Genomic DNA, 10,663 nt, shown 5'->3' on the forward strand with positions numbered 1-10,663 from the left:
GTTGATAAGGTGTTGTTATGCGGTTGCTAAAGTACTCGGGTGGTTGCTAGGGTGTTGCAACACTGTTGCTAGGGTACCTGGGGTGGTTGCTAAGGTGTAAGTTTGTGTTTGATATTGTAGATGTGTTGGTTTATGTTGTTTGATATTAATTTGTTGTGGGGGAATGGGTGGTTGCTAAGTTGGTTTGGATAGTTGCTACAGCATTGCTAAAAAGGTAGCTAGATAGAAATAGTCAGAAGTCAAACATTTTTTTTTTTTAAATTAACCATTTAAATTATTTAAACAATTTAACTACGTGACATTATAATATAAAACCAATAATAAAATGTTATTGCACAAAGCTCCATTTTTGGAATTACCATTTTATGTGTTTTATAATAATTTTACAACTTTTAATGTATGCAATAATATAAATCCATTAAACGACACTATTTGATCTAAAGGTATTAAACCAACTGTAAAATATTCAGAATATTATTCCCTATGATGCACAAGACTTGGTTTTTCAGATTACGCCTTTAATAATTCTTTTTATTGCAAGAATATGAAAAGTAGAGATGCAAAAGCCCTTAAATTCCATTTGAAATTTTCTTCTAAAATCAGCATTTGTATCCCGCTCCCATGTTTTGGTACAGCACTATCACTTTAATGGCAATCAATGTTATTTTCTTTGTCAAATGGCTTTGTTATATTTATATATTATATAATGCATAATCTCAGGGGAAGAAAGGTACAAAGCTGTCACTTTGGATGTACCCTAAAATAAAAATACCTGTATAAAAAATCACTACATAACATTGGGACAGTTCCATAAATATAAAAAAGCTTTAGAATTTTTATTGTTTTTATAAGCTTCTTATTTTGTGATCTCATGTTAGCAAGAGTTTCAAAATATATTTTTAGACCAGTGTTACAAAAGGTAATATATGATGGTTTATTTTTATTTTTTAACTTGTATATAAAGCTTTGCTAAGATAATTAACAGAATAATAATTTTGTTTATCAGTAAAAGTATGGGTTTTAAAAACCATTTAAAATATCATGAAGTTGTAAATTGAGGGCTTTGTTTATTTCTTTATTTTTATGTCTATTTTAAAGTCAGCCCTAAATGAAATAGAAAATCGCCAATATAAAAATAAATGTTAAATATCTTAACTGATATGTTACAAAAGGAACACTTATCACAAACGTTGAGTATTTCTGCTAACAGCGGCATTTAGGATGACATATTAAGTTCTTATTTTACTTTATTATATATAAAAAAAAATATTTATATGCTAATATCCAAATGCTATGCTAAGGCATACAAAGAAGTTTAAGATATACTGATTTACATTTAGGATTGGATCTAACATTAAAGGAGTTTCTTTAAAAACTGTCATTAAAACACAAAGTTGGGGATTTTGTAGGGTTGTATTATTAATATTTACATATGAGAATTGGATTTAAATTATTATGCCACTGGGAATAGCCTTAATTACGTTGTTAAATTATTTTTCATTTACCAAAAAAAAAAAAAAAAAAAAAAAAAATTAAGCCAATTAATTTTTATAGTTTGGTTAAATTTTGTAAAAATGAAGAACATTTAATCTACCATCAGATTTAGATAGATAGAGTTTATTAACAAGGACACTTTATTTTTATGAGGTTTGTTTCTCCAGCTTATATTAAAGTATATTTTATCAATTTTTGTGCATATATCATGTTTGGAGGCCATATTGTTCACATATTTGTCACACACTTTAAATCTAATAAACTCCAACACTTTTGGCCTGAGCGTAGCAATAAAGTGCAAAATCCATATTAGTATATTTGTAATCATGCCTGGTGTGTACGATCAATATTTACCTTCCATTGTGTTTGTTTATTGTTGTGATAATATATATATATATATAATTAAATTTATACTTGCAATATGTTGGTACTTTTTACGTTTTTCTGCACTGTAAGATCTACAGTTAGTTTGATACCTTTATCTCAAATAGTGTCAGAGTTTAATTCATTTAAGTGGATACAGTATATAAAACATGAAAAATATGGATTCAGTACTGTATATAACAACATTAAATGCATAATCTGAAAAACCAAGTCTTGTGCATCATAGGGAATAATATTCTGAATATTTTACAGTTGGTTTAATACCTTTGGATCAAATAGTGTTGTTTAATGAATTTATATTATTGCATACATTAAAGGTTGTAAAATTATTATAAAACACATAAAATGGGAATTCCAAAAGTGGAGCTTTGTGTAATAACGGGGATGTTTTTCTGAACATTTTATTATTGGTTTTATATTATAATGTCACGTAGTTAAATTGTTGAATTAATTCAAATGGTTATTTTTTTTTTTTAAAAATTTCCCCCTAGAAATTAAGCCTTGTGCAACGTAAAGGGCATATATTCATGTCTATCTGAGTTAGTTTGGCCTCAAAACATAACAGCCACAAAGAGTTTAATTAAAAAACACCGAATGTCCAATGAACGTCCAACTAACTTTACCCCCGTGTCAGCTCCGCGCGACCAGCGGGCGCTCAGAGATCATGTATCCGCCGAGAGCACTCTCACCTCGGCTAGTCCTTCTGACATTCGCCGCTGGCTCTGATGTCTCTTTAGTGGTTCAACATAAAATATAATTCGTTTTGGGTAAATCTAACAGGTAGTCTTTGGTCTGTATTCAACTTATCTATATGTTAAAATGAAAATAAAAAGAGGCAATTGATATATTTTGTTTCATTGTAATGTAGGCTGTATATAAACACATTTCAGCGGTTATTATTATGATCAAATGAAAACGAAAGGAGGCGGTGGTGGTTGATATCATATTTCGTCTTACTGTACATACACAGTGAGGAAACTGCAGTAGCAAGATAAGCTGACTGATGTTATCAAGAACACTGCTGTTTGCTGAATCACCGACAGCTCCGAGAGAAGCGCGCGCAGATCTACGTCACTATCTGCCCAGTCCTCCCGGTGCTTCCGAGCGCGGGGCAGACGGGTCTGGGGGAATAGTTCCTGGTACAGCAGTTCCGGGTGTTTAGCTGGAAACACAGTCACACTAATACTCACACATACTTTCAGAACATCTCGTGTGAAATCAAGAACAGCACACACAGATACAAAGATCCTTATCATTATAAATGACACACATTCATAACTCACGCATTACCACACTAGCGTGTGTGTGTGTGTGTGTGTGAGAGAGAGAGAGTGTGTGTGTGAGAGAGAGAGAGAGAGAGAGTGTGTGAGTGTGTGTGTGTGTGTGTGTGTGTGTGTGAGAGAGAGAGAGAGTGTGTGTGAGTGTGTGTTGCTCCCTCTGCTGCTGAAGAGGTTCATCTACAGTTGAACTAAACTCACATTAAAGCTGGTTGTTACTGTATGTGTCACAGTGGCAGTAATATCATAAACACACAGTCTTTAACAGAGGTGGCCAAACCTTCTGACTCGAGGACCACTTCAAGTGTTTTCACTCTAATCTGAAGGTCTTGCATCATCTCTACATTATTTTTCATGAGCACTTTATGACACACTGCACTGGTGTGTACATCGATTAATGTATGAGACACATTTTATCATTTCATTCAGAAATAATGTAAAAAACTCAACGTTTACAAACAATATAAACACGTATTAATATTCCCCTCATAAAATAAGTATAAAAATTTATTATAATCACCCAGCCTAAACAAACTAGAATTAAAGTCAAACTGAAAATCGCAGCACGTTTAAGATGATAAAAAAAATGTGGTTTATAATCTGGAAAATACAGTACTATATCCATTACCATCAAAACTTGTGTAGAAAACAGAAGAAGAAACCGTAATCTCTGCAGTAGGATATAACAACAGATTATTTTATTACTTCCCTGATAAAATACAGCAGAACATGACTCAGAAAAACACTCTCTCACACACACACACACACACACGTGTGACTTGACAAACATTTATTAGGAGAGAAAAACAGTGAGTGGAATCTGTTATATTAACATGTCTCTTCTGCTCTACAGGAAACATCCACGAGACCAAACCAAAAATCAGAAGGAAATTAACCGTTTTACTTCAGCGTGTAAAGACCTCACATCAACAGTCACATGACACACGCGTGTATCTAATCAGACCACACCCACAGGCGTAGGGGGCGGAGCAATCGTGTGATTGGACGAACACAAGGCGGGCTTTATTCTGATTGGTCCTCAGGCTGCGTGTCTGATCCAGGGTCAGCTTTCATATAGAGTTCAGAGGTTTAGGATGCAGAAGTGATTCTTCAAATGGACACTAATCAGCGGTTTTGTTAACGATTACTCGGCCGGTGCGGCGTCACCGTCTCCCGCGGCTCCTGCATCATCGCCGTGCTCAGCCGCCTCCTCCTCACCCTCCACACCCTCCACACCCTCCTCAGTCGCTCCGCCCGTCTCCATCTTCACCTCTTCATGCTCCTCCCCATTTCCCACCGCTTCTGCGACAGGCTCCGCCCCCTCCGTCAGAGGCCCCTCCCCTTCCTGTTTGCTCTCACTCAGACTCTCATTGGTGAGATCGGCCTCAGAAACCTCCATCACCATGGCGTCCTCGGGATCCTGGTCGTCCTGGTTACCGGTGAACGGGTTTTCACCCTGCGAAACGACACACGCAACAAAAACATAACTTTTCAAATGTTTTACTGAGAGTAAGGTGTGCATTGATTTATAGCGCGCTGAAAAAGTCATAAATCAACACTAGCACTGTAACCAATGTCTCCAAATGTACAAATAAAGAGCACGCTTTACGAGATAATACTATTTAAAATGTCATGTTTAATTCAGGTTGTTATTTGCTGTTTCCTTGTAATTATTTGTCAAATTTACAAGCAATTTCTGAGAGAATAGTTTTTATAAGTGATACTAGAGGTGGGCGCTTCACAGTAGGACTAATTTTATTTCACGCTAACAATATTTCATGATATAGTTATTTATTCATACTGAAAAATCAACAGAAAGGGCTTTATATGATGAATAACTCAAATACTCTAGACATGAGAAGTACTTCACCTCGTTTGATTTATCGTTTTCTCTTATTTGGTAAATTGTTTAGTAAAAACACACTCATCTTTCAGATGAACTGCCCCCCACTGACCAATAAGTGCAAATATACTTTAAATAAGGTGTTTATGAATTATATTCAAGTTAAAAAGTACATATATATACTGTAAAACACTGGCCAAAGAAAGCTAAAAGTCCAGAGAATGATGAAGTGCAGAGAGGAGCAGACGCACACCTTCAGGAAGCTCTCCAGCTTCTTGCCGATGACCTTGTGGTTGAGGATGCTGCGCGCCACGGACAGACTGGACCTCTTGGACTGCTCCATCATGCCCTGACACACACACACACAGAGGTCACGGGGTCAGACGAGCGTTACACCGGCAGCTCAACGCCTCTGATTCTCCGAGCGCTTGTACCTTGCGGTTGTAGTTGTGGTCAGGAGACCTGAGGTGCTTCTGGATCAGCGTGTACTGCATGGGGATGAAGACGTCACACGCCGAGCAGTGAGCCGCCTCCACCTTCTTCATGAAGTGCTCCATGCCGAGATCTAGACAGGAAGTGACATCATGAGGGGTTCTGTATGCTGAGTAAACCTGCTTCTATCCCGGGAGAGTCCGCACCTCGCGTCAGATCCTGCTCTTTGAACACCTGGCAGATGACGGAGCTGTGGTTGTCCGTCTGACTCACTCGCTGCTCCGTCTTCTTGTACTTATTATTCAGATACTCCTACAACACACACACACACACACACACTGTTAGGACACCACACTACACTCAACTGTGTTCACCTGTGAGAGAAGCGACGCACCTGCAGGAAGTCGGTGGTGGGCTTCGACAGCTGATTGGACAGAAACTTGAAGTGGTCCTTGTGGAACCTGCTCTCCAGATGAGCGGCCATGTCCTCGCTGTAGAACGAGCGGAACTTGCAGACGGAGCAGGCGAACGTCATCCTGGACACAACCGCAGAAACACCCTCGTGAGCCAAACACGCCCGGCAAGCAAGCACTCAGGCGAGGAGCCTAACCTGTGAGCAGACACTTGACCCCTGACCTTTCAAAGAAGCCTCTCCTCTTCCTGACTTTGGCCGCGGAGGGCGGAGTCTTCTTTCCCTGGGCCCTCTCGTCCTGATTGGATGGCGCTGGAGAGAGACACAGATAGTGTTTTTGGCAGCTGTATCACGTGACAACACTGTTCTTCCAGCATCTCACGCCATGAGCGTCCAGAGGCTCTTTAATGCTGTGATGGACTTCTGAGTCAGACAGGATCTCAGTAAGATGAAGCAGTACATCCAATCAGTCAAGAGATTGAAGAGTGAACGAAGACTAATGAAGCACATGCAATCAAACCATAACACACAGCAGACAGGGATTTCAGAGGAAGTGGACCAGTTTAACCTTTATTTTATTTCATATAAATAAGTTTAAAAACACGTATAATTAGGACGTGAATGTCTCAATGTCAAGATAAAGGTCTGGAGAGCCGGAGTTCGTCTCCACTGAGCTGTTTTTAATGTTGCAGAACAAACTAAACTCACCTGCACTCTCTCCTCCGTCTTCTGTCTTGGAGTCCTGGAGAGCAGAGAGAAATGTTATTTGTATTTCAGGATAATTCAGCATGTTTTCACGGCACAGATGATGAATGAATGTGAGCGTACAGCAGCGGCGGCGGTGGGCTCCTCGGACTCCTGCGTGTGTTCTCCTGCTGCAGCATCTGAAACACAAGCACACTCGTCAGCGCTCGCAGACAGGAAGCTGGAGATCAGCGGTCACCGTGGGAAACATGCGCTCGTACCGGTGGCCGTCGTGTCTCCCGTGGGTTCGGTTCTGCCCATCTTGGACTCGGGCTCGTCGGCTGCGCTCAGAGTCTGTTTCCTCTTCTTCTGCCCGTCACGCTGAGCTTTCACTTGCTGCCATGACAACACACATGCAGATGAGATCTGAGGGCGTGTCTGTTTGTGTAGTGGTGGGTGAATGATGACAGTGTTAGCTGAGCTATCCTGACACCTGGTGTCTGTCAGTGTCTAACTGGTCAGCTGGGGTCAGACGGGGGTCTCCTGGAGGGCTGGTGGAATGAATGCACCTGACTGGACCCTAAGTGCAGGGGTGAGTGCTGATCTCTCAGCCGCACCCCCCCGCAGGGAGCGGGCGGTACTTACTCGGTTCTGGGGTCTCTTGCGGCCGTGCTGCCGGTTGGCCCTCGGGCCCCCTCCGAAGTTCCGCGCAGGGAAGTCCTGGGGCCCGCGCTGAGACTGGAAGGCCCCGCTGTCGGGGTACATGCGATTGGCCAGGAGCGAGGGCAGCTTTCCTCGCCCCGCGGGGGAGTGGCCTTGGTGGCCTCCGCCCCGCCCACTTCCTCCACCCATGCCAGCGGAGGAGGAGTCCTGCCTGCGGCTGAAGCCACGCCCCCCGGCCGATCGGTTCCTGCGCGGGGATCTCTGCCCCGCCCCCCAGCCGGAGCCCGAGAAGGAGGAGTCTCGAGTCGGCCGCATTTTGGCAGATCCGAAGGCGGAGCCGTCAAAGCTGCCCCCGCCCCCTCCGGCTCCGCCCATGACCCCAAAGCCCACGCCTCCGCGCTGGGACATCATGTCGCCCCGGGAGTCGCTGAAACCATAGCTACCGGATCTGTAGAGATCTCGGGGGGCGAGGGAGGTGGAGCGCGAGTCGAAAGACTCGTATTGGGCAAACCTGCAGAGGGAGGGAGGCGCAGAGCAGAGGTCAAGAGGTCGTCGTCGACTCAGATGACCGCTTCATCATGTAAACAAACTCAGCATTCAGCGCTCATTCGTTCAAGCCCTTCCACAGCCCCGATGCTCAGGTGCATTGTGGGAAGAGACCGGCTGTGGAAAAGCTTCAGAATGACGGTTGCACAGATGGACATATAAGGCAACAACACCGCACATTTTCACAGGACTGAGGTGGAACCAGGGAGATACGGGGAGCTGCTGGGGTCAGTGAGCGGAGAGTCAGATCTGATGGGCCTCTGAGTGTGTGAGTGTGTTTCTGTGTTCAAACGGTCAGGGAGCGGTCAGTGAATCTACACACTAACACCACTGCTCCAGCTACAAGATCAGAGCAGAACACTCAAATAACTGCAACTTAGTCAATATTATTAGAATGTGAATCTCTGTTAAAGTGTAATTTATTTCTGTGATGCGCAGCTGTATTTTCAGCATCATTACTCCAGTCTTCAGTGTCACATGATCTTCAGAAATCATTCTAATATGATGATTTGCTGCTCAAGAAACATTTCTGATTATTATTAATGTTGAACACAGTTTTAATATTTTAAGGAAACTGCTACATTTTATTTGTCAGGATTCTTTGTTCAAAAGAACTCATTTAGCTTTTGTTACATTATAAACGTCTTCACTGTCACTGCCTTTGATGAATAAATCTATTTATTTTGAAACTTAGTACAGTAGTCTGATGCAGCCTTGTCTGCATTCACCTAGAAACGCTAAATGGTGTCCATAAGACGACATCTCAGGTGTTCTTGTGCTGCGGGGACAAACTTAGCAGATCTAGCAGGTAATAAAACCATAAACTTAAAGCGGTTACTGCTGTGAATGAGTCTGAAGAGAGAGATAACATTAGCAGACTGACACAATCAGCACAGAAGCTAAGACGAGCTGACCAAACCTTCCAGTCCTGATGTCTTATCCTCAATTAACAAGGACAAACCATTTTGATCTGGACTGTTTTGTGTGTATGATACATATTTAAATACACATGTATATCATCAAAAAACTGCAAACTGAGAAACATGAGGGAGTAAAAGGATAAAGAAAATCTCTGATTGCCATATTTTCTGTTTCCTCCCAAAGAAACGAGAGCAAAAAGAGGCATGGTGTCCATTTAATATAAACTGCAATGAAGTCTTCTCTTCTCTGTGTAATATCTGGTGTTTCACTCTCATCTAGTTACAGAGACATGCTCCAGATGAGCGGATCAGGTGCATGCTGGGTAGCGTGTGTGCGTCACCTGTCTGCGCGGGGGCCGCTCCTCATGCCTCCCTCCAGCTGCGTCAGCATGTCCAGCCGCTGGTTGATCTTAGCGATGACGTCGTCTGCGTTGGAGCCGCCGGAGGACAGCAGGGACCCCCCAGAGAGCCCCCTCTTCACCCGATCGCCTCCTCCGAACACAGAGTCCTTATATCCGTACAGGTCATACCCCCCCGAGCCTGAGCCGTAACAGAGCGTGTGAGTATCTGCTGGACACACGTGACGGAGCTGCAGAAGACGTCAGACTCACCTCTGGACGATCCTCCTCCTCCTGATCCTCCCCAGCCGGAGAATCCTGAAACACACACACAGAGAGATCGTAAAGCTCCGCTCTGGACCACACGTTTGATCAGTTTATGTCAATATCTGCTCTACTCTTAGAAAGATCTCACTGATTTGCATTGCACACATCAGAATTATCATAAATACCAGCATTCACTCCAGACACTCCAGAGAAAACAAACCTTCATATCTCTTATCTAAAGGTTTATAAATGAGATCTTTCGAAGTGTATTTCAGGACGGCATATTACTGGCTGCTCCGAGTCAGGTGGTCTTAGAGGGCGGGGCTTTCACACTCAAAACGACATCTGATTGGACAGAAATGTATATCTGAGCCTACAGACGTGATGTCAAAAATAATTAGGTTTGTTTTGCTGAAAGAGAAAGAGCTATTACCTGATAGCCACAGAACTACAATAGCGTGTGGTATTTGAGATGTCAGTACAGTGGATTAATTATAAAGGCTGTGAATTAACACTGATATCAAAGCAAACAGCAGGATAACATTACAGTATCAGATCACTCGAGGCGATTAATCGAAGAATAGAGCAGACCTTTTACAACAACACGACACCTCTATTTCACTCACTCCTACATGAAGTGCACATTTCATGACAATGTGATGAGAAACGAGGCGATTCTTCCCGTTGACTCACTGACGCGGGTACCCGACTCGTGCGCGCGCACAGCGCAGAAACCACCGTTCACACACGCTGACCGAAGAATAAAGACTTGATATGCGATTCATATGACATTAGTTTGATGTGCTGTTGATTAAAGACGAGCGCGTTCATGTGCGCGCTCCCGCCGGCAGACAACAACAATGGGATTAGCACCGAGCTCGATGAAATTACGCTTTAAAATTAAAACACTTCAACTAAAGGGAATTAATTTACTGATAAACTCTGTTTTGGTGTTTTAAACAGTGATTCGAACGCCTTGTTTTGACCTGCGCCATAACACGCACGTACACACAGAGCACAGCACAGGCCTTAAAACGGAATAAAACACGACCCCAGCACACAAACAGACTCTTACATGAAGTAAATAACCATTAAAGCGCTGACCTGAAGAATATCCTCGATCCATCCTGCAGCGGCGCGTCGTGTGGCTGTGATTGTGCGCGAAGTGCTCAGGCCGCGCGGACTCCGCCCACATAGGGGTGTGGCCAAATGATTGACGTTTGAGCGTCCCAATGATCGACAGCCGGGAGAACGGTATTTCCGTGACAGAGGTGTGTCTAGTTCACCACACACTACTAACAGTCAGTGTTTTGTCTATGATCCTGAAATAAAGCATTTATGTAGATATAGAAAAGTAAAACAAAAATAACTCCTATAAACCGCTTTAGGGCTACATTTTACAG

The 10,663-nt window shown here is 42.7% G+C and overlaps 1 protein-coding gene across 2 annotated transcripts; it reads right to left on the bottom strand.

The window, feature by feature from the left end:
• Positions 1–3,831: 3,831 nt before the first annotated feature.
• LOC109084364 (A-kinase anchor protein 8-like) lies at positions 3,832–10,477 on the bottom strand. 2 transcript variants are annotated; one of them, XR_006161056.1, is made up of 14 exons: positions 10,365–10,477; positions 9,267–9,311; positions 8,997–9,195; positions 7,172–7,700; positions 6,808–6,922; positions 6,671–6,726; positions 6,551–6,584; positions 6,067–6,154; positions 5,825–5,966; positions 5,637–5,742; positions 5,433–5,563; positions 5,252–5,347; positions 4,185–4,611; positions 3,832–4,119 (listed from the first exon to the last, which is right to left on the bottom strand). XR_006161056.1 is itself a non-coding variant. In XM_042765795.1 (13 exons), exons 1-13 carry the CDS (start codon positions 10,453–10,455, stop codon positions 4,300–4,302), a joined length of 1,944 nt encoding a protein of 647 aa, XP_042621729.1. In that variant the 5' UTR covers positions 10,456–10,477; the 3' UTR covers positions 3,832–4,299. The 2 variants fall into 2 exon arrangements, 1 of the variants encoding a protein (XP_042621729.1); XM_042765795.1 differs by having other exon boundaries at positions 3,832–4,611.
• Between the last annotated feature and the right edge of the window lie 186 nt (positions 10,478–10,663).

This window comes from Cyprinus carpio, chromosome A1 (assembly GCF_018340385.1).
Source record: "Cyprinus carpio isolate SPL01 chromosome A1, ASM1834038v1, whole genome shotgun sequence".
Lineage (NCBI taxonomy): Eukaryota > Metazoa > Chordata > Actinopteri > Cypriniformes > Cyprinidae > Cyprinus > Cyprinus carpio.